Genomic DNA, 22377 nt, shown 5'->3' on the forward strand with positions numbered 1-22377 from the left:
GGTTAATAAATAAAAATTGCACTGAGCTCAGTTTATTTTGATATATTTTGTTTGAACCTCTGAGTTGGACTTTGATTTTTTGAGTAAGGTATTTCTGTTACCTTTAATTATACAATTCCCTGTTAAAATAAAAGAAAATGAGTTTGCATTTAGGGAATTCGTTGAAAATATCTAAAATTTCATTTTAATTCGGAATATTTAATTAATTTGTCGAAAATAAATTTTATAAGATATTTTAAATTTTATAGCTTAAAATGATTATATGTAATGATACAATTATTGTCTGGAGCTTTATTTTATTTATAGTATATTGTGAAGTAACCTTTGAACTCTTAAATATAACTAATCATATTTTCTAGTCCAGCAGTTGGGTTAAATAGGAATATATTCGGATCAATTTTCTAAGATAACACACTATATTTCATTCATCCAAGAGAAGAAGATCCAAGATGGAAAGGTAATTTTAATATAAAATGCACTATGATTCAGCTGTTTTTCATTAAAACATAATTTATTCTATATTATTGCTATAATAATAAATAAAAAAGGTTCTATTTTTAACAACTACCATTTAAGTAAGAAAAGAAGACATCGTTATCCCGTAGGTTAATATTGGTAATTTGAGTGACATATTAAGAAAATTGTACAATATATATTATTATGAATGAAACATTATATAACCAATTATTTTATTGATATCATTTTTATTATTTTACCTGTCTGTCTATAAGTCTGATTATAAATATGCATAGAATTTGTCCGTATTAAAACAAAAAAATTGTTTCAAAGAGACTTGGCTTTGGCTTTATTCCTGTTACAGTCTGTTAATTCTTCTTCAATAGTCTGAAAAAATATATGCCCAGCTTAAAACACTATTTTTTTCTACCACTTTAAGTATCTACACTATTTAAATTTATAATATATATTCTTCACAATTTCTGTCTGACATGTCATGCTAAAATTATTACTTACCTTGAAAGGATTAATTTTTCTTAAATTACACATTCTAGATGTAAACTGATATTCTGATAGTCGGCGATGGTCCAACTGGAATAAGCGCGACTATACGAGCCAAACAACTGTTGGACGCGGAAGGGAAGAAAATCAGGGTCGGTGGAATCGAAGTCATAGCACACTTGATCGGTGGTCTATACGGAACATAGATTTTTAGGTAATCATCGTCGAGAAGGCCCTATAAATGGGACTGGAAAGAGAAGGGCGCGCCTCTGAACACTCCCCTAACGGAGGATAAGTTCGGTCTATTACCTAGCACCGGTAGGATTCCGGTACCAGCCCTACCAGGTTGTATTCTTTATCTTAAATCGATTTATATATTGAATAAATGATATTTCGTCAGGAACTCCGATGTTTAATCACGGGAACTATATCGTCCCGCTGGGACACGTTATTCAGTGGTTGGGAGAGCAAGCTGAGGCCGTGGGCCCGGGTTATGCACCTTCCGAAGTCCTGTACAACGATGACGGGAGCGTTAAAGATATCGCGACGAATGATTCAAACATAAACCGGGTGCGCGGAGCACACCATCGGCTGGCCCTTGGATAAGAACACCTACGGAGGATCCTTTCTGTATCATTTAACGACGAGGTATCCCTGATCGCCGTCGGGTTTGGATTACATCAATCTGTACCTGAGCCCGTACAAGGAATTCCAAAAGTACTGAATATCCAAAGATCGGTAATGCGGTAATGTTCGTTTCTTCGCAGGTTCAAACACCATCCGTTCATAAAGCATCACTTCGAAGACGGCAATAGGATCTCACCAGGGCACCGGCAGTTTTCACAGTATCCCCAATCTCACTTTTCCTGGAGGATGCTTAGTAGTCTTTGCCACGGGTTTTATTACCTTGCCGAAAGTTAGTTAAAAGGATTGTACCTAATGAAAAATTAGAGCATTACACAAAAATAAGTTTTTTTTATTAATGAATTGTTTAAAAGTTCATAAAATAATCACCCAAATGTCATCAAAACACAACTGGAATCTTTTAAAGTCAACTAAAAGCGTACATATAGTGTATAACACAAATTATGTTATGCAACACTTTAAACTCGCAAAATCCTGTCAAACGAAACTTAGGCGTCTTCGACGGACTCGAAGATTGTTATTGTCCCGCTGGTGTGTATGAGTTTGTGTCACTCGATTCTGGAGAGGGCCATCCACCGTAAGACGTGCAACATCAAGGACCCCAGCCAGAATAACTGGGTGGTCCCAGAAGGAGGTCGCGGCCCAGCTTACAACGCAATGTAAGGACCAATGAGATTTAACATTTTCCTATATCTTTTTATTTATATTGTATTAGTTAAGAAGATACAATTTTTGTATACAAATAAACTTTATATTGTAGTTCTACCAGTATCGGTGACTAGCTTGATTCATCCCTTGTTTCTTCCTTTAGCTCTTCTCTTTCTTTGAACTGATTCTCGGCCGCTCTGTAATGTTCTGGCCAGTCTTTTGGTTGCTTATTTCCATGCATCTGTAAATCAATAATAACCTGACAATGTGCTTATAAGTCAACTGAAATAGTTACCTCACACACGAACTGTAAAACCTTCATCTTTGAGATTTCAATTTCAGCTCGAATCCCCCATTGGAAAGTTTGTATTTTCGTTTTCTCATCAAACTCACAGTGAAGGTAATAATTCTTTATCAAGGTTTCTCTTATATATTCTTTGACTTTACCGAAAAATGGATGCTCAACTTCTACATCAATATCCAAGGACTTCAGGAAACTATAAAGGGATTCTGAAATAATAAATCAACAATATAAAAACAATAAAGGAATGGTATCGTAGAGCTCACTGTCTGATACTGGCGCGTTTGTCATAAATATATGGGATAAAATTAATAGAGTCAGTATCTTGTGAGCAGCATTTGGTACATTTGAACCAGTTTCATAACTAGAAACACATTCTTCCTCTTCATCGGAATAATTTACAGAAGGCAACATACTAATTAAAAAATAAATTTTTTTTTTCATTTTTACATCATCATATTCAGTAAGTGTGTAACCATATATCTAAAAATGTATGCAAAACAATATCAACAACATCCATATAACAATAATAATACCAACATTTTCCAGAACCTTAATTGCTTGTTGTATAACACTATCCACGCATTGGCCCTTTTTGTGAATTACATTTTGATTTAATTCGGATCTGGTATAAAATGAATTTTCGTCAGCTTTAAGAATAATGTACCTGACTACATCATTGATTATATTTTCTGTATTTTGATCCGGTACGTCTGGATCAGTCTGTGATTTGGTTTTTTGAGACCCGCTAACTGATCTTCGCTTGTTCGACATTTTTACGACTTGAAGAACTTTAAAATCGTGTATCAGCTATCTCCATACAGCACTATCAACACAAAAATTTAAATAACTAGCCGCTAGGGATGCAGAAAAAATATCGATATTTTTTTGTCGATATATCGATATTTTTTAGATGATATAATTTCAGAAGATTAAGTACAATTAAAAAAAACTTTCAAATCGGAACTTATTTTTAAACGTTTAGTGAATTCTGGTACTTAATTTTAATGGTTTCTCAAAAATACCGTTATTCCTTAAGAGTTTTAGAAAAAAATATTTTTTAGGCTAATATTTGACTATGTTTATTTTCAATTAAAAATATACATAAATTTTTTTGTAAAATATCGATATATCTTATACTTATTGCAAAAAATATGGATATTTTTTCCTTCGACATATCGATATTTTTTGTGGCCAACATGCCTACTAACCACTACAAAATATGCAAAATCTAATGCACGGCTTGGCTTTTTATTTTAATTCTTAATGTCAGACGAGTATGTTCGATCCCTTTCCTATATAAATTGTAAGAGAGGAAAGGACGGATATAATTGCTTGGAGCAATTAATTTAATATTTGCTTATATTTTACAACCTTAGTATACGCGAGACGGAGATGTACGTATTCCTTCACGTACTAACTTTAAAAAAGAAAAAGAAAAACATTACTGAATACTATTAATATATCTATAATACTTACATTTTAAAGGAAGTGGAGTTACTTTTATATTTGAATGTTCTGAGATGAATTGCTATTTTTAAACAATATACTAAATAAATATAAACAATACAATACAACTTAAACTAAACATGTATTACCATGTGATATATAACATGTATTACAATAACCATGAATTAAAAATGATCGCACAATAACTACTAGAGCTTTTTAAAATAAAATTAATGCTTTATTTATTATCGGACAGAAATATTTTCTAACAAAAACCGAGGGTGTTAGATACACACCAAAAAGTCAATCAAAAGAAATATTACCTATTACTTATTTGTCATTCACAATTTTAATTTTTTACCCTATTACATTAACAATCTTGAAAAATATCGTTCCAAAGTGTTGCTATATTAATATACAATATATTTTTATTTAGAAGCAAACTACCAAAAAAATCATAAAACTAAATATATTATATATAAATCTAGGAAAGCATAAATTCGGTATACATTTTTGTCAAGGTCGCGCCTAGGACGACAGAGTCAGAACGTTAAAAAGCAGTCGAATGAAACTAGTAGAACCGAAAATAGTAACTAAAAGTACACGACTCAAAAACAGTCGATAGTAAAAAGTAATACAATCAGTCGAACCGAAACTAGCGACTGATTAGCCATAGTTCCCAACGCTAATTATGTTCTAATAAAAAAGTGCATTTCCTTACTGCCCCAACTAAAATTGAATTAGTGTTGGTAACTATCGAATAAAAACAGTCGATTCGACCACTATTTTTTAAGTTAATCATGTTTCTCCCATAATAAAGTTAAGTGAGTAATTTAAAAATGATGTTACTAACATTTGTCTTAAAAATATCTTCAATATATGCCCGAAAATATATTTGATTTATAATAATCATTGAAGTAATTTACGTCTGCATATTAAAGTATACGCAAAATATATCATGAGCTAACACTTACTAACCATTTTCAAATTCCATTTAATAAAACCTAAGTATTGAAACATTTAAAATTTATACATTATAACAAAGGCGTCATAAGTGAGATTATTTTTAAAATTGTAGAATAACAATCAGCGCACCTAAAAGCAAATATACATATATATTCTTATTCTTCCCTTTTATATAATAAACATAAATATGGAATATTCAATGAAGTAAAAACTGTTCGTATATTAAAAACTTTTAGTTTAATTTCTTCTAGTAATTTGATATACGTAAAATATTATCATAACAATTAAAATATACAACACTACTGTCTCTGAAGGTGATTTGATCGGTGGTACGAAAATGTTTCAATACATCAAGAATCAAGATTTCAGTTCACCATCAACCATTCCTGCACATTAAAAATACATTATAAACAAAATCAGTTTTAGAGCATTACCTTACCCCACGGTATTTTGATTTTTTTCATATAAAAACCATAAATCTTCACATTAAAAGCACAAATCAAATTAAATGCACTGTTATCCTGTTATTATTAAAGAAACCGAATAATAACGTTAAAAAGCAGCAATAGAACTGACATAACACAAAATAAACCCAATATTTAATTCAAATAAAACCTAGAATAGAGCGGAAAAAACGTTTAGAGTGGGGAGTTGAGAATTAAAGTGATATATGCAACCAATCCTACAAGCTAAAGGAAATGGCGTGAATTTCAATAATAAAAAAATCATGCTAAATGTCAAATCAACAAAATCAAAATACATGCACATTTATATCGTTTATCCTGATAAAACCTACCATTAACTTGACCCCTTATTACTTGACTCATTATATCCTGACCCCGACCCTTCTACAAAACCCTGGATCATTTATCCATAATTTTTGATTCATTATAATGAAGTATTTGGTAGATAAATCATATGAGAAATAAGGGAATTTTTTAAATTTGCTCATACATTCTGCAACCATACATATCACAAATTAATAGTTATAAAAAAGTTTATTTATTTTATAAAATATTTTTTCATGATAAACGATTTAATAGCTGGCTTAGTTGCCGCAGTAGTAAAGGCGACAGGATGGTCCCCCTGTTGCGATAGTCGCGAGTTCGAATTCTGCTGGGGCATGTAAGTAAATTTGTGATGTTTGTGAATGCCCTTAGGTAAGAGTACAAAATCCGACAAGGAAAATGATCCCAGTCACGCCAGTAACCAGGCTGGGTAAGACCACTCGCCAGTCAGTAGGCTTAATAATAAACTAACTTTAAAAAAGACAAGAAAAAAAAATTACTGTATAGTATTATAATAATTACATGCAATAACATGCAATTTATAATTTAATTTTAAACGAAGTAGTATTACTTTTATATTTGAATGTTCTGTGGATCTGTAAAAAAGAATGGAATTTTTCTATGAAATGGAATAATACCCCACAAATATTTTATTGTATTTTAATATGTTAATTGATATTTTTAAATATGTCCGCGGCCAGAAAACATATCGATAGAAAATAATTTTAAAAAATCAATATATGGGAGGAAAAAAAATACCGAAATCTTTAGTGCAATAACTACGGTATTAAAAAAAATAAACCAATATAAACCAAATCAATAGATTAGCCAAAATTATCTATATTTTTACTAATAATATCGATAGTTTTTATCAAGAATATCGAAATTTTTTTTACCCCCTACAGCTCTATATTATTATGTTAAGGTTAGTTCTAGTGTGTTTCCCCGGTTATATATGTTTTCTCTTTATATTATTTGAGTATGATTTGCTTTAATTGTATACTACTATTATTTTCCTTGTTAAGCTTAAGTTATGGATTGTTATTAAATGATATAAAAATATTTTTGGCGACAGGGACTCTATTGTTGGTAAATAGCAATGTTTATAGTTAATTCACTGGTATAAAAGGATCTATATCTGGGACGCTTTTAACTTTGAAGAATAATAGATACCTCATCGTGGTATCTTTATTCGGAAACGTGGAAAAATAATCCCTCTGTGCCAGAAACAAACCGAGTTTTAGGTTTGACTAGTGAACCAGCAGAAGACAAATCCTCATTAAGTTCTAGTCACGAATTGCTGAATGTAATGATATTACATTTTCATATGAATTAATTAACGAAGAGGTATATTAATGTGAAATTATTAGATGCAATTATATATCAAAAATTTCATTGACCTCACAATACAGTTTTTACCATTGCTTTCTATTTAGGAAATGAAAATTAAGCAGTGGATGGTAAAAGCTTGAAGAATGCTCAAAGGAAAGCTGCACAGAGGGCTCTGAAAAATACAGAATATCAACATCATTCTTTGAAGATCAAAAAGAGTGAAAAGAACCTGAAGAAACACCTGTAGCTTTACTAAACAATTTAGCATTAAAGGTAGGGATGTCTGTACAATACTCTATAATTAATGATATTTTGGTATTCAATATTTATTCAATTCATATTCATATTCATAAGGTGCCTTTTATGAACAAATAGAAGGCAAGACTGCATCACCAGACATTTCAGAGAAAAAATCTTATTTGCATAAACTGAATGACACGGTTCATTTTAATGATACTCTTCATGTTAGAAGAAATGATTCTGACACGATGGGACCTTTCAAAGTCCATTTTAACGTCAACGACGTCAAATTTTATGGAGAGGCGCAAACGATAAAAAATGCTCGTAATGAAGCTGCATTGCAAGCTCTAAATTATATTAACAAAACAAGGAGGAGTTCTCATTTGAAGCAATGGGTAGACAATTTATTATAGAAAATGATGATTAGATAACTTACCTTTATTTCAGGTAATTGCAAAGAACAAAATCAAATGATAAAATTACCCATTTTTATTGTGTATGAAGCTGCTCAAAAACGTAATTTGGAGGTTAACTTGGAGATAGTCTGGGCCAGCCCATAAGAAATCATTTACAACAAAATGCACGGTTGATGATTTAGAAGTCGCTGGATCAGGAAGATCGAAAAAGGATCGCTTCTGAAAATGTTACCTGGTTTAGTGAATATTCCTGAGATTGAAGGGTAAACACACAAACAGCAAGAAAACTCTAAAACTCCTCTCCAGCAACCAACAAAGTCCAAAAATAAAAATAGGAAAACAAAATTGTAGACTATTTTCGATATGATTGATAGAATGTTTGACAATGTGGTAGATTTTGACAACGGTCTTATTGGTAAAGTACAAGGCATGTCAGAGGTAATTTAAATTAGTTTTTATGATATCAAGTGTATTTTTATAGTCTATTTTCAGGATGATGCCAATTCCAACAAATCTTAAAATTAGGTCACCTTTTAAACTTAGAAGTACAATATACTGAGTTCCTTGAGAATGAACAACACTACGCAGTCTTATGATTGGGAACAATATAAGTTTTTGTAAGAAATTATTGATACAGAGTTTTTTAAAGCCTTTTTCCTTACATTATTATTTAGATGTGCTTGAGTGAAGGCGTAAATATCAAAAATTCTCGTGACCTAGTAGCTAAATATGGATTGAATGTGCTCTTTTAACTAGGATTACTAGATAAATTTTTCGAAAATTCCACAGATGTCAGGTAATTTTATTTGGTTTAAATTCGCTCGGCAACCCAAAAAACAAATTTCTACAATCTTGTCAAATGTCTGTTTCTAAACAATCGGTCTTGCCGTATCATTTTTATTTTCCCACAATCTTATTACAGATGAAAATACACTTATTTAATATTGTAGTAATATTTTGGACATAGAATTATTCCAAGATTGATATATAGGAGACAATCAACATAGAAGATGAGAAAAAGGATTCTGAACTGTGACTTTATGTGTTATTTAGTATTATATTTATGTTATAAGACCGATTTTCATAAAATTACATTTATAGATATAAGTTACTTTGTTGGCAAAGGTTAATAAATAAAAATTGCACTGAGCTCAGTTTATTTTGATATATTTTGTTTGAACCTCTGAGTTGGACTTTGATTTTTTGAGTAAGGTATTTCTGTTACCTTTAATTATACAATTCCCTGTTAAAATAAAAGAAAATGAGTTTGCATTTAGGGAATTCGTTGAAAATATCTAAAATTTCATTTTAATTCGGAATATTTAATTAATTTGTCGAAAATAAATTTTATAAGATATTTTAAATTTTATAGCTTAAAATGATTATATGTAATGATACAATTATTGTCTGGAGCTTTATTTTATTTATAGTATATTGTGAAGTAACCTTTGAACTCTTAAATATAACTAATCATATTTTCTAGTCCAGCAGTTGGGTTAAATAGGAATATATTCGGATCAATTTTCTAAGATAACACACTATATTTCATTCATCCAAGAGAAGAAGATCCAAGATGGAAAGGTAATTTTAATATAAAATGCACTATGATTCAGCTGTTTTTTCATTAAAACATAATTTATTCTATATTATTGCTATAATAATAAATAAAAAAGGTTCTATTTTTAACAACTACCATTTAAGTAAGAAAAGAAGACATCGTTATCCCGTAGGTTAATATTGGTAATTTGAGTGACATATTAAGAAAATTGTACAATATATATTATTATGAATGAAACATTATATAACCAATTATTTTATTGATATCATTTTTATTATTTTACCTGTCTGTCTATAAGTCTGATTATAAATATGCATAGAATTTGTCCGTATTAAAACAAAAAAATTGTTTCAAAGAGACTTGGCTTTGGCTTTATTCCTGTTACAGTCTGTTAATTCTTCTTCAATAGTCTGAAAAAATATATGCCCAGCTTAAAACACTATTTTTTTCTACCACTTTAAGTATCTACACTATTTAAATTTATAATATATATTCTTCACAATTTCTGTCTGACATGTCATGCTAAAATTATTACTTACCTTGAAAGGATTAATTTTTCTTAAATTACACATTCTAGATGTAAACTGATAGTCGGCGATGGTCCAACTGGAATAAGCGCGACTATACGAGCCAAACAACTGTTGGACGCGGAAGGGAAGAAAATCAGGGTCGGTGGAATCGAAGTCATAGCACACTTGATCGGTGGTCTATACGGAACATAGATTTTTAGGTAATCATCGTCGAGAAGGCCCTATAAATGGGACTGGAAAGAGAAGGGCGCGCCTCTGAACACTCCCCTAACGGAGGATAAGTTCGGTCTATTACCTAGCACCGGTAGGATTCCGGTACCAGCCCTGCCAGGTTGGATTCTTTATCTTAAATCGATTTATATATTGAATAAATGATATTTCGTCAGGAACTCCGATGTTTAATCACGGGAACTATATCGTCCCGCTGGGACACGTTATTCAGTGGTTGGGAGAGCAAGCTGAGGCCGTGGGCCCGGGTTATGCACCTTCCGAAGTCCTGTACAACGATGACGGGAGCGTTAAAGATATCGCGACGAATGATTCAAACATAAACCGGGTGCGCGGAGCACACCATCGGCTGGCCCTTGGATAAGAACACCTACGGAGGATCCTTTCTGTATCATTTAACGACGAGGTATCCCTGATCGCCGTCGGGTTTGGATTACATCAATCTGTACCTGAGCCCGTACAAGGAATTCCAAAAGTACTGAATATCCAAAGATCGGTAATGCGGTAATGTTCGTTTCTTCGCAGGTTCAAACACCATCCGTTCATAAAGCATCACTTCGAAGACGGCAATAGGATCTCACCAGGGCACCGGCAGTTTTCACAGTATCCCCAATCTCACTTTTCCTGGAGGATGCTTAGTAGTCTTTGCCACGGGTTTTATTACCTTGCCGAAAGTTAGTTAAAAGGATTGTACCTAATGAAAAATTAGAGCATTACACAAAAATAAGTTTTTTTTATTAATGAATTGTTTAAAAGTTCATAAAATAATCACCCAAATGTCATCAAAACACAACTGGAATCTTTTAAAGTCAACTAAAAGCGTACATATAGTGTATAACACAAATTATGTTATGCAACACTTTAAACTCGCAAAATCCTGTCAAACGAAACTTAGGCGTCTTCGACGGACTCGAAGATTGTTATTGTCCCGCTGGTGTGTATGAGTTTGTGTCACTCGATTCTGGAGAGGGCCATCCACCGTAAGACGTGCAACATCAAGGACCCCAGCCAGAATAACTGGGTGGTCCCAGAAGGAGGTCGCGGCCCAGCTTACAACGCAATGTAAGGACCAATGAGATTTAACATTTTCCTATATCTTTTTATTTATATTGTATTAGTTAAGAAGATACAATTTTTGTATACAAATAAACTTTATATTGTAGTTCTACCAGTATCGGTGACTAGCTTGATTCATCCCTTGTTTCTTCCTTTAGCTCTTCTCTTTCTTTGAACTGATTCTCGGCCGCTCTGTAATGTTCTGGCCAGTCTTTTAGTTGCTTATTTCCATACATCTGTAAATCAATAATAACCTGACAATGTGCTTATAAGTCAACTGAAATAGTTACCTCACACACGAACTGTAAAACCTTCATCTTTGAGATTTCAATTTCAGCTCGAATCCCCCATTGGAAAGTTTGTATTTTCGTTTTCTCATCAAACTCACAGTGAAGGTAATAATTCTTTATCAAGGTTTCTCTTATATATTCTTTGACTTTACCGAAAAATGGATGCTCAACTTCTACATCAATATCCAAGGACTTCAGGAAACTATAAAGGGATTCTGAAATAATAAATCAACAATATAAAAACAATAAAGGAATGGTATCGTAGAGCTCACTGTCTGATACTGGCGCGTTTGTCATAAATATATGGGATAAAATTAATAGAGTCAGTATCTTGTGAGCAGCATTTGGTACATTTGAACCAGTTTCATAACTAGAAACACATTCTTCCTCTTCATCGGAATAATTTACAGAAGGCAACATACTAATTAAAAAATAAATTTTTTTTTTTCATTTTTACATCATCATATTCAGTAAGTGTGTAACCATATATCTAAAAATGTATGCAAAACAATATCAACAACATCCATATAACAATAATAATACCAACATTTTCCAGAACCTTAATTGCTTGTTGTATAACACTATCCACGCATTGGCCCTTTTTGTGAATTACATTTTGATTTAATTCGGATCTGGTATAAAATGAATTTTCGTCAGCTTTAAGAATAATGTACCTGACTACATCATTGATTATATTTTCTGTATTTTGATCCGGTACGTCTGGATCAGTCTGTGATTTGGTTTTATGAGACCCGCTAACTGATCTTCGCTTCTTCGACATTTTTACGACTTGAAGAACTTTAAAATCGTGTATCAGCTATCTCCATACAGCACTAACAACACAAAAATTTAAATAACTAGCCGCTAGGGATGCAGAAAAAATATCGATATTTTTTTGTCGATATATCGATATTTTTTAGATGATATAATTTCAGAAGATTAAGTACAATTAAAAAAAACTTTCAAATCGGAACTTACTTTTAAACGTTTAGTGAATTCTGGTACTTAATTTTAATGGTTTATCAAAAATACCGTTATTCCTTAAGAGTTTTAGAAAAAAATATTTTTTAGGCTAATATTTGACTATGTTTATTTTCAATTAAAAATATACATACATTTTTTTGTAAAATATCGATATATCTTATACTTATTGCAAAAAATATGGATATTTTTTCCTTCGACATATCGATATTTTTTGTGGCCAACATGCCTACTAACCACTACAAAATATGCAAAATCTAATGCACGGCTTGGCTTTTTATTTTAATTCTTAATGTCAGACGAGTATGTTCGATCCCTTTCCTATATAAATTGTAAGAGAGGAAAGGACGGATATAATTGCTTGGAGCAATTAATTTAATATTTGCTTATATTTTACAACCTTAGTATACGCGAGACGGAGATGTACGTATTCCTTCACGTACTAACTTTAAAAAAGAAAAAGAAAAACATTACTGAATACTATTAATATATCTATAATACTTACATTTTAAAGGAAGTGGAGTTACTTTTATATTTGAATGTTCTGAGATGAATTGCTATTTTTAAACAATATACTAAATAAATATAAACAATACAATACAACTTAAACTAAACATGTATTACTATGTGATATATAACATGTATTACAATAACCATGAATTAAAAATGATCGCACAATAACTACTAGAGCTTTTTAAAATAAAATTAATGCTTTATTTATTATCGGACAGAAATATTTTCTAACAAAAACCGAGGGTGTTAGATACACACCAAAAAGTCAATCAAAAGAAATATTACCTATTACTTATTTGTCATTCACAATTTTAATTTTTTACCCTATTACATTAACAATCTTGAAAAATATCGTTCCAAAGTGTTGCTATATTAATATACAATATATTTTTATTTAGAAGCAAACTACCAAAAAAATCATAAAACTAAATATATTATATATAAATCTAGGAAAGCATAAATTCGGTATACATTTTTGTCAAGGTCGCGCCTAGGACGACAGAGTCAGAACGTTAAAAAGCAGTCGAATGAAACTAGTAGAACCGAAAATAGTAACTAAAAGTACACGACTCAAAAACAGTCGATAGTAAAAAGTAATACAATCAGTCGAACCGAAACTAGCGACTGATTAGCCATAGTTCCCAACGCTAATTATGTTCTAATAAAAAAGTGCATTTCCTTACTGCCCCAACTAAAATTGAATTAGTGTTGGTAACTATCGAATAAAAACAGTCGATTCGACCACTATTTTTTAAGTTAATCATGTTTCTCCCATAATAAAGTTAAGTGAGTAATTTAAAAATGATGTTACTAACATTTGTCTTAAAAATATCTTCAATATATGCCCGAAAATATATTTGATTTATAATAATCATTGAAGTAATTTACGTCTGCATATTAAAGTATACGCAAAATATATCATGAGCTAACACTTACTAACCATTTTCAAATTCCATTTAATAAAACCTAAGTATTGAAACATTTAAAATTTATACATTATAACAAAGGCGTCATAAGTGAGATTATTTTTAAAATTGTAGAATAACAATCAGCGCACCTAAAAGCAAATATACATATATATTCTTATTCTTCCCTTTTATATAATAAACATAAATATGGAATATTCAATGAAGTAAAAACTGTTCGTATATTAAAAACTTTTAGTTTAATTTCTTCTAGTAATTTGATATACGTAAAATATTATCATAACAATTAAAATATACAACACTACTGTCTCTGAAGGTGATTTGATCGGTGGTACGAAAATGTTTCAATACATCAAGAATCAAGATTTCAGTTCACCATCAACCATTCCTGCACATTAAAAATACATTATAAACAAAATCAGTTTTAGAGCATTACCTTACCCCACGGTATTTTGATTTTTTTCATATAAAAACCATAAATCTTCACATTAAAAGCACAAATCAAATTAAATGCACTGTTATCCTGTTATTATTAAAGAAACCGAATAATAACGTTAAAAAGCAGCAATAGAACTGACATAACACAAAATAAACCCAATATTTAATTCAAATAAAACCTAGAATAGAGCGGAAAAAACGTTTAGAGTGGGGAGTTGAGAATTAAAGTGATATATGCAACCAATCCTACAAGCTAAAGGAAATGGCGTGAATTTCAATAATAAAAAAATCATGCTAAATGTCAAATCAACAAAATCAAAATACATGCACATTTATATCGTTTATCCTGATAAAACCTACCATTAACTTGACCCCTTATTACTTGACTCATTATATCCTGACCCCGACCCTTCTACAAAACCCTGGATCATTTATCCATAATTTTTGATTCATTATAATGAAGTATTTGGTAGATAAATCATATGAGAAATAAGGGAATTTTTTAAATTTGCTCATACATTCTGCAACCATACATATCACAAATTAATAGTTATAAAAAAGTTTATTTATTTTATAAAATATTTTTTCATGATAAACGATTTAATAGCTGGCTTAGTTGCCGCAGTAGTAAAGGCGACAGGATGGTCCCCCTGTTGCGATAGTCGCGAGTTCGAATTCTGCTGGGGCATGTAAGTAAATTTGTGAAGTTTGTGAATGCCCTTAGGTAAGAGTACAAAATCCGACAAGGAAAATGATCCCAGTCACGCCAGTAACCAGGCTGGGTAAGACGGGATGTCTTCTGGGATAATTTCTAAGTTGGCCACTCGCCAGTCAGTAGGCTTAATAATAAACTAACTTTAAAAAAGACAAGAAAAAAAAATTACTGTATAGTATTATAATAATTACATGCAATAACATGCAATTTATAATTTAATTTTAAACGAAGTAGTATTACTTTTATATTTGAATGTTCTGTGGATCTGTAAAAAAGAATGGAATTTTTCTATGAAATGGAATAATACCCCACAAATATTTTATTGTATTTTAATATGTTAATTGATATTTTTAAATATGTCCGCGGCCAGAAAACATATCGATAGAAAATAATTTTAAAAAATCAATATATGGGAGGAAAAAAAATACCGAAATCTTTAGTGCAATAACTACGGTATTAAAAAAAATAAACCAATATAAACCAAATCAATAGATTAGCCAAAATTATCTATATTTTTACTAATAATATCGATAGTTTTTATCAAGAATATCGAAATTTTTTTTACCCCCTACAGCTCTATATTATTATGTTAAGGTTAGTTCTAGTGTGTTTCCCCGGTTATATATGTTTTCTCTTTATATTATTTGAGTATGATTTGCTTTAATTGTATACTACTATTATTTTCCTTGTTAAGCTTAAGTTATGGATTGTTATTAAATGATATAAAAATATTTTTGGCGACAGGGACTCTATTGTTGGTAAATAGCAATGTTTATAGTTAATTCACTGGTATAAAAGGATCTATATCTGGGACGCTTTTAACTTTGAAGAATAATAGATACCTCATCGTGGTATCTTTATTCGGAAACGTGGAAAAATAATCCCTCTGTGCCAGAAACAAACCGAGTTTTAGGTTTGACTAGTGAACCAGCAGAAGACAAATCCGCATTAAGTTCTATTCACGAATTGCTGAATGTAATGATATTACATTTTCATATGAATTAATTAACGAAGAGGTATATTAATGTGAAATTATTAGATGCAATTATATATCAAAAATTTCATTGACCTCTGCACAATACAGTTTTTACCATCGCTTTCTATTTAGGAAATGAAAATTAAGCAATGGATGGTAAAAGCTTGAAGAATGCTCAAAGGAAAGCTACACAGAGGGCTCTGAAAAATACAGAATATCAACATCATTCTTTGAAGATCAAAAAGAGTGAAAAGAACCTGAAGAAACACCTGTAGCTTTACTAAACAATTTAGCATTAAAGGTAGGGATGTCTGTACAATACTCTATAATTAATGATATTTTGGTATTCAATATTGTTTAGTTAAATATAGACATATAAATAAGGTGCCTTTTAGGAACAAATAGAAGGCAATACTGCATCACCAGACATTTCAGAGAAAAAATCTTATTTGCATAAACTGAATGACACGGTTCATTTTAATGATACTCTTCATGTTAGAAGAAATGATTCTGACACGAAGGGACCTTTCAAAGTCCATTTTAACGTCAACGACGTCAAATTTTATGGAGAGGCGCAAACGATAAAAAATGCTCGTAATGAAGCTGCATTGCAAGCTCTAAATTATATTAACAAAACAAGGAGGAGTTCTCATTTGAAGCAATGGGTAGACAATTTATTATAGAAAATGATGATTAGATAACTTACCTTTATTTCAGGTAATTGCAAAGAACAAAATCAAATGATAAAATTACCCATTTTTATTGTGTATGAAGCTGCTCAAAAACGTAATTTGGAGGTTAACTTGGAGATAGTCTGGGCCAGCCCATAAGAAATCATTTACAACAAAATGCACGGTTGATGATTTAGAAGTCGCTGGATCAGGAAGATCGAAAAAGGATCGCTTCTGAAAATGTTACCTGGTTTAGTGAATATTCCTGAGATTGAAGGGTAAACACACAAACAGCAAGAAAACTCTAAAACTCCTCTCCAGCAACCAACAAAGTCCAAAAATAAAAATAGGAAAACAAAATTGTAGACTATTTTCGATATGATTGATAGAATGTTTGACAATGTGGTAGATTTTGACAACGGTCTTATTGGTAAAGTACAAGGCATGTCAGAGGCAATTTAAATTAGTTTTTATGATATCAAGTGTATTTTTATAGTCTATTTTCAGGATGATGCCAATTCCAACAAATCTTAAAATTAGGTCACCTTTTAAACTTAGAAGTACAATATACTGAGTTCCTTGAGAATGAACAACACTACGCAGTCTTATGATTGGGAACAATATAAGCTTTTGTAAGAAATTATTGATACAGAGTTTTTTAAAGCCTTTTTCGTTACATTATTATTTAGATGTGCTTGGGTGAAGGCGTAAATATCAAAAATTCTCGTGACCTAGTAGCTAAATATGGATTGAATGTGCTCTATTAACTAGGATTACTAGATAAATTTTTCGAAAATTCCACAGATGTCAGGTAATTTTATTTGGTTTAAATTCGCTCGGCAACCCAAAAAACAAATTTCTACAATCTTGTCAAATGTCTGTTTCTAAACAATCGGTCTTGCCGTATCATTTTTATTTTCCCACAATCTTATTACAGATGAAAATACACTTGTTTAATATTGTAGTAATATTTTGGACATAGAATTATTCCAAGATTGATATATAGGAGACAATCAACATAGAAGATGAGAAAAAGGATTCTGAACTGTGACTTTATGTGTTATTTAGTATTATATTTATGTTATAAGACCGATTTTCATAAAATTACATTTATAGATATAAGTTACTTTGTTGGCAAAGGTTAATAAATAAAAATTGCACTGAGCTCAGTTTATTTTGATATATTTTGTTTGAACCTCTGAGTTGGACTTTGATTTTTTGAGTAAGGTATTTCTGTTACCTTTAATTATACAATTCCCTGTTAAAATAAAAGAAAATGAGTTTGCATTTAGGGAATTCGTTGAAAATATCTAAAATTTCATTTTAATTCGGAATATTTAATTAATTTGTCGAAAATAAATTTTATAAGATATTTTAAATTTTATAGCTTAAAATGATTATATGTAATGATACAATTATTGTCTGGAGCTTTATTTTATTTATAGTATATTGTGAAGTAACCTTTGAACTCTTAAATATAACTAATCATATTTTCTAGTCCAGCAGTTGGGTTAAATAGGAATATATTCGGATCAATTTTCTAAGATAACACACTATATTTCATTCATCCAAGAGAAGAAGATCCAAGATGGAAAGGTAATTTTAATATAAAATGCACTATGATTCAGCTGTTTTTTCATTAAAACATAATTTATTCTATATTATTGCTATAATAATAAATAAAAAAGGTTCTATTTTTAACAACTACCATTTAAGTAAGAAAAGAAGACATCGTTATCCCGTAGATTAATATTGATAATTTGAGTGACATATTAAGAAAATTGTACAATATATATTATTATGAATGAAACATTATATAACCAATTATTTTATTGATATCATTTTTATTATTTTACCTGTCTGTCTATAAGTCTGATTATAAATATGCATAGAATTTGTCCGTATTAAAACAAAAAAATTGTTTCAAAGAGACTTGGCTTTGGCTTTATTCCTGTTACAGTCTGTTAATTCTTCTTCAATAGTCTGAAAAAATATATGCCCAGCTTAAAACACTATTTTTTTCTACCACTTTAAGTATCTACACTATTTAAATTTATAATATATATTCTTCACAATTTCTGTCTGACATGTCATGCTAAAATTATTACTTACCTTGAAAGGATTAATTTTTCTTAAATTACACATTCTAGATGTAAACTGATATTCTGATAGTCGGCGATGGTCCAACTGGAATAAGCGCGACTATATGAGCCAAACAACTGTTGGACGCGGAAGGGAAGAAAATCAGGGTCGGTGGAATCGAAGTCATAGCACACTTGATCGGTGGTCTATACGGAACATAGATTTTTAGGTAATCATCGTCGAGAAGGCCCTATAAATGGGACTGGAAAGAGAAGGGCGCGCCTCTGAACACTCCCCTAACGGAGGATAAGTTCGGTCTATTACCTAGCACCGGTAGGATTCCGGTACCAGCCCTGCCAGGTTGGATTCTTTATCTTAAATCGATTTATATATTGAATAAATGATATTTCGTCAGGAACTCCGATGTTTAATCACGGGAACTATATCGTCCCGCTGGGACACGTTATTCAGTGGTTGGGAGAGCAAGCTGAGGCCGTGGGCCCGGGTTATGCACCTTCCGAAGTCCTGTACAACGATGACGGGAGCGTTAAAGATATCGCGACGAATGATTCAAACATAAACCGGGTGCGCGGAGCACACCATCGGCTGGCCCTTGGATAAGAACACCTACGGAGGATCCTTTCTGTATCATTTAACGACGAGGTATCCCTGATCGCCGTCGGGTTTGGATTACATCAATCTGTACCTGAGCCCGTACAAGGAATTCCAAAAGTACTGAATATCCAAAGATCGGTAATGCGGTAATGTTCGTTTCTTCGCAGGTTCAAACACCATCCGTTCATAAAGCATCACTTCGAAGACGGCAATAGGATCTCACCAGGGCACCGGCAGTTTTCACAGTATCCCCAATCTCACTTTTCCTGGAGGATGCTTAGTAGTCTTTGCCACGGGTTTTATTACCTTGCCGAAAGTTAGTTAAAAGGATTGTACCTAATGAAAAATTAGAGCATTACACAAAAATAAGTTTTTTTTATTAATGAATTGTTTAAAAGTTCATAAAATAATCACCCAAATGTCATCAAAACACAACTGGAATCTTTTAAAGTCAACTAAAAGCGTACATATAGTGTATAACACAAATTATGTTAGGCAACACTTTAAACTCGCAAAATCCTGTCAAACGAAACTTAGGCGTCTTCGACGGACTCGAAGATTGTTATTGTCCCGCTGGTGTGTATAAGTTTGTGTCACTCGATTCTGGAGAGGGCCATCCACCGTAAGACGTGCAACATCAAGGACCCCAGCCAGAATAACTGGGTGGTCCCAGAAGGAGGTCGCGGCCCAGCTTACAACGCAATGTAAGGACCAATGAGATTTAACATTTTCCTATATCTTTTTATTTATATTGTATTAGTTAAGAAGATACAATTTTTGTATACAAATAAACTTTATATTGTAGTTCTACCAGTATCGGTGACTAGCTTGATTCATCCCTTGTTTCTTCCTTTAGCTCTTCTCTTTCTTTGAACTGATTCTCGGCCGCTCTGTAATGTTCTGGCCAGTCTTTTGGTTGCTTATTTCCATACATCTGTAAATCAATAATAACCTGACAATGTGCTTATAAGTCAACTGAAATAGTTACCTCACACACGAACTGTAAAACCTTCATCTTTGAGATTTCAATTTCAGCTCGAATCCCCCATTGGAAAGTTTGTATTTTCGTTTTCTCATCAAACTCACAGTGAAGGTAATAATTCTTTATCAAGGTTTCTCTTATATATTCTTTGACTTTACCGAAAAATGGATGCTCAACTTCTACATCAATATCCAAGGACTTCAGGAAACTATAAAGGGATTCTGAAATAATAAATCAACAATATAAAAACAATAAAGGAATGGTATCGTAGAGCTCACTGTCTGATACTGGCGCGTTTGTCATAAATATATGGGATAAAATTAATAGAGTCAGTATCTTGTGAGCAGCATTTGGTACATTTGAACCAGTTTCATAACTAGAAACACATTCTTCCTCTTCATCGGAATAATTTACAGAAGGCAACATACTAATTAAAAAATAATTTTTTTTTTTCATTTTTACATCATCATATTCAGTAAGTGTGTAACCATATACCTAAAAATGTATGCAAAACAATATCAACAACATCCATATAACAATAATAATACCAACATTTTCCAGAACCTTAATTGCTTGTTGTATAACACTATCCACGCATTGGCCCTTTTTGTGAATTACATTTTGATTTAATTCGGATCTGGTATAAAATGAATTTTCGTCAGCTTTAAGAATAATGTACCTGACTACATCATTGATTATATTTTCTGTATTTTGATCCGGTACGTCTGGATCAGTCTGTGATTTGGTTTTTTGAGACCCGCTAACTGATCTTCGCTTCTTCGACATTTTTACGACTTGAAGAACTTTAAAATCGTGTATCAGCTATCTCCATACAGCACTATCAACACAAAAATTTAAATAACTAGCCGCTAGGGATGCAGAAAAAATATCGATATTTTTTTGTCGATATATCGAAATTTTTTAGATGATATAATTTCAGAAGATTAAGTACAATTAAAAAAAACTTTCAAATCGGAACTTACTTTTAAACTTTAGTGAATTCTGGTACTTAATTTTAATGGTTTATCAAAAATACCGTTATTCCTTAAGAGTTTTAGAAAAAAATATTTTTTAGGCTAATATTTGACTATGTTTATTTTCAATTAAAAATATACATACATTTTTTTGTAAAATATCGATATATCTTATACTTATTGCAAAAAATATGGATATTTTTTCCTTCGACATATCGATATTTTTTGTGGCCAACATGCCTACTAACCACTACAAAATATGCAAAATCTAATGCACGGCTTGGCTTTTTATTTTAATTCTTAAAGTCAGACGAGTATGTTCGATCCCTTTCCTATATAAATTGTAAGAGAGGAAAGGACGGATATAATTGCTTGGAGCAATTAATTTAATATTTGCTTATATTTTACAACCTTAGTATACGCGAGACGGAGATATACGTATTCCTTCACGTACTAACTTTAAAAAAGAAAAAGAAAAACATTACTGAATACTATTAATATATCTATAATACTTACATTTTAAAGGAAGTGGAGTTACTTTTATATTTGAATGTTCTGAGATGAATTGCTATTTTTAAACAATATACTAAATAAATATAAACAATACAATACAACTTAAACTAAACATGTATTACTATGTGATATATAACATGTATTACAATAACCATGAATTAAAAATGATCGCACAATAACTACTAGAGCTTTTTAAAATAAAATTAATGCTTTATTTATTATCGGACAGAAATATTTTCTAACAAAAACCGAGGGTGTTAGATACACACCAAAAAGTCAATCAAAAGAAATATTACCTATTACTTATTTGTCATTCACAATTTTAATTTTTTACCCTATTACATTAACAATCTTGAAAAATATCGTTCCAAAGTGTTGCTATATTAATATACAATATATTTTTATTTAGAAGCAAACTACCAAAAAAATCATAAAACTAAATATATTATATATAAATCTAGGAAAGCATAAATTCGGTATACATTTTTGTCAAGGTCGCGCCTAGGACGACAGAGTCAGAACGTTAAAAAGCAGTCGAATGAAACTAGTAGAACCGAAAATAGTAACTAAAAGTACACGACTCAAAA

General features: G+C 31.2%; 3 protein-coding genes, 1 long non-coding RNA gene and 3 pseudogenes across 6 annotated transcripts; 4 read left to right on the plus strand and 3 right to left on the minus strand.

The window, feature by feature from the left end:
* Positions 1–1016: 1016 nt before the first annotated feature.
* LOC143197367 (electron transfer flavoprotein-ubiquinone oxidoreductase, mitochondrial-like) lies at positions 1017–1952 on the plus strand (annotated as a pseudogene).
* A 428-nt stretch (positions 1953–2380) lies between these two features.
* LOC143197368 (non-structural maintenance of chromosomes element 3 homolog) lies at positions 2381–3093 on the minus strand. Its single transcript, XM_076405753.1, has 4 exons — positions 3088–3093; positions 2818–3034; positions 2546–2760; positions 2381–2491 (listed from the first exon to the last, which is right to left on the minus strand). The coding sequence occupies exons 1-4, from the start codon at positions 3091–3093 to the stop codon at positions 2381–2383; spliced, it is 549 nt and encodes a 182-aa protein (XP_076261868.1).
* A 4385-nt stretch (positions 3094–7478) lies between these two features.
* On the plus strand, positions 7479–7862 carry LOC143196835 (uncharacterized). The gene is made up of 2 exons (XR_013005860.1): positions 7479–7721; positions 7774–7862. It is a non-coding gene; the product is annotated as an uncharacterized LOC143196835 (long non-coding RNA).
* Positions 7863–10047: 2185 nt separating this feature from the next.
* On the plus strand, positions 10048–10660 carry LOC143197555 (electron transfer flavoprotein-ubiquinone oxidoreductase, mitochondrial pseudogene; annotated as a pseudogene). Its single transcript, XR_013006017.1, has 3 exons — positions 10048–10161; positions 10217–10533; positions 10584–10660. The product of XR_013006017.1 is annotated as an electron transfer flavoprotein-ubiquinone oxidoreductase, mitochondrial pseudogene (transcript).
* Positions 10661–11239: 579 nt separating this feature from the next.
* LOC143197369 (non-structural maintenance of chromosomes element 3 homolog) lies at positions 11240–12038 on the minus strand. The gene is made up of 4 exons (XM_076405754.1): positions 11952–12038; positions 11677–11894; positions 11405–11619; positions 11240–11350 (listed from the first exon to the last, which is right to left on the minus strand). Exons 2-4 carry the CDS (start codon positions 11822–11824, stop codon positions 11240–11242), a joined length of 474 nt encoding a protein of 157 aa, XP_076261869.1. The 5' UTR covers positions 11825–11894; positions 11952–12038.
* Positions 12039–18952: 6914 nt separating this feature from the next.
* Positions 18953–19565, plus strand: LOC143197556 (electron transfer flavoprotein-ubiquinone oxidoreductase, mitochondrial pseudogene; annotated as a pseudogene). The gene is made up of 3 exons (XR_013006018.1): positions 18953–19066; positions 19122–19438; positions 19489–19565. The product of XR_013006018.1 is annotated as an electron transfer flavoprotein-ubiquinone oxidoreductase, mitochondrial pseudogene (transcript).
* A 495-nt stretch (positions 19566–20060) lies between these two features.
* Positions 20061–21124, minus strand: LOC143197550 (non-structural maintenance of chromosomes element 3 homolog). Its single transcript, XM_076406095.1, has 4 exons — positions 20856–21124; positions 20582–20798; positions 20310–20524; positions 20061–20255 (listed from the first exon to the last, which is right to left on the minus strand). Exons 1-4 carry the CDS (start codon positions 21087–21089, stop codon positions 20145–20147), a joined length of 777 nt encoding a protein of 258 aa, XP_076262210.1. The 5' UTR covers positions 21090–21124; the 3' UTR covers positions 20061–20144.
* Positions 21125–22377: the final 1253 nt, after the last annotated feature.

The sequence above is a fragment of the Rhynchophorus ferrugineus genome, unplaced genomic scaffold, assembly GCF_030347505.1.
Source record: "Rhynchophorus ferrugineus isolate W39M unplaced genomic scaffold, kcgeb_rfMv2 rfM5, whole genome shotgun sequence".
Classification (NCBI taxonomy): Eukaryota; Metazoa; Arthropoda; class Insecta; order Coleoptera; family Curculionidae; genus Rhynchophorus; species Rhynchophorus ferrugineus.

Excerpts from the sequence above, each read along its gene's own strand:
- LOC143197368 (XM_076405753.1), bottom strand. Across the intron at positions 2,761-2,817 it reads AAACGCGCCAGTATCAGACA|AATCCCTTTATAGTTTCCTG; the intron begins GTGAGCTCTACG and ends TTATTATTTCAG. Across the intron at positions 2,492-2,545 it reads TTTTACAGTTCGTGTGTGAG|ATGCATGGAAATAAGCAACC; the intron begins GTAACTATTTCA and ends ATTGATTTACAG.
- LOC143197550 (XM_076406095.1), bottom strand. The coding sequence starts at position 21,089 with ATGTCGAAGAAGCGAAGATCAGTTAGCGGGTCTCAAAAAACCAAATCA. Across the intron at positions 20,799-20,855 it reads CAATTAAGGTTCTGGAAAAT|GTATATGGTTACACACTTAC; the intron begins GTTGGTATTATT and ends ATACATTTTTAG. Across the intron at positions 20,256-20,309 it reads TTTTACAGTTCGTGTGTGAG|ATGTATGGAAATAAGCAACC; the intron begins GTAACTATTTCA and ends ATTGATTTACAG.
- LOC143197369 (XM_076405754.1), bottom strand. The coding sequence starts at position 11,824 with ATGTTGCCTTCTGTAAATTATTCCGATGAAGAGGAAGAATGTGTTTCT. Across the intron at positions 11,620-11,676 it reads AAACGCGCCAGTATCAGACA|AATCCCTTTATAGTTTCCTG; the intron begins GTGAGCTCTACG and ends TTATTATTTCAG. Across the intron at positions 11,351-11,404 it reads TTTTACAGTTCGTGTGTGAG|ATGTATGGAAATAAGCAACT; the intron begins GTAACTATTTCA and ends ATTGATTTACAG.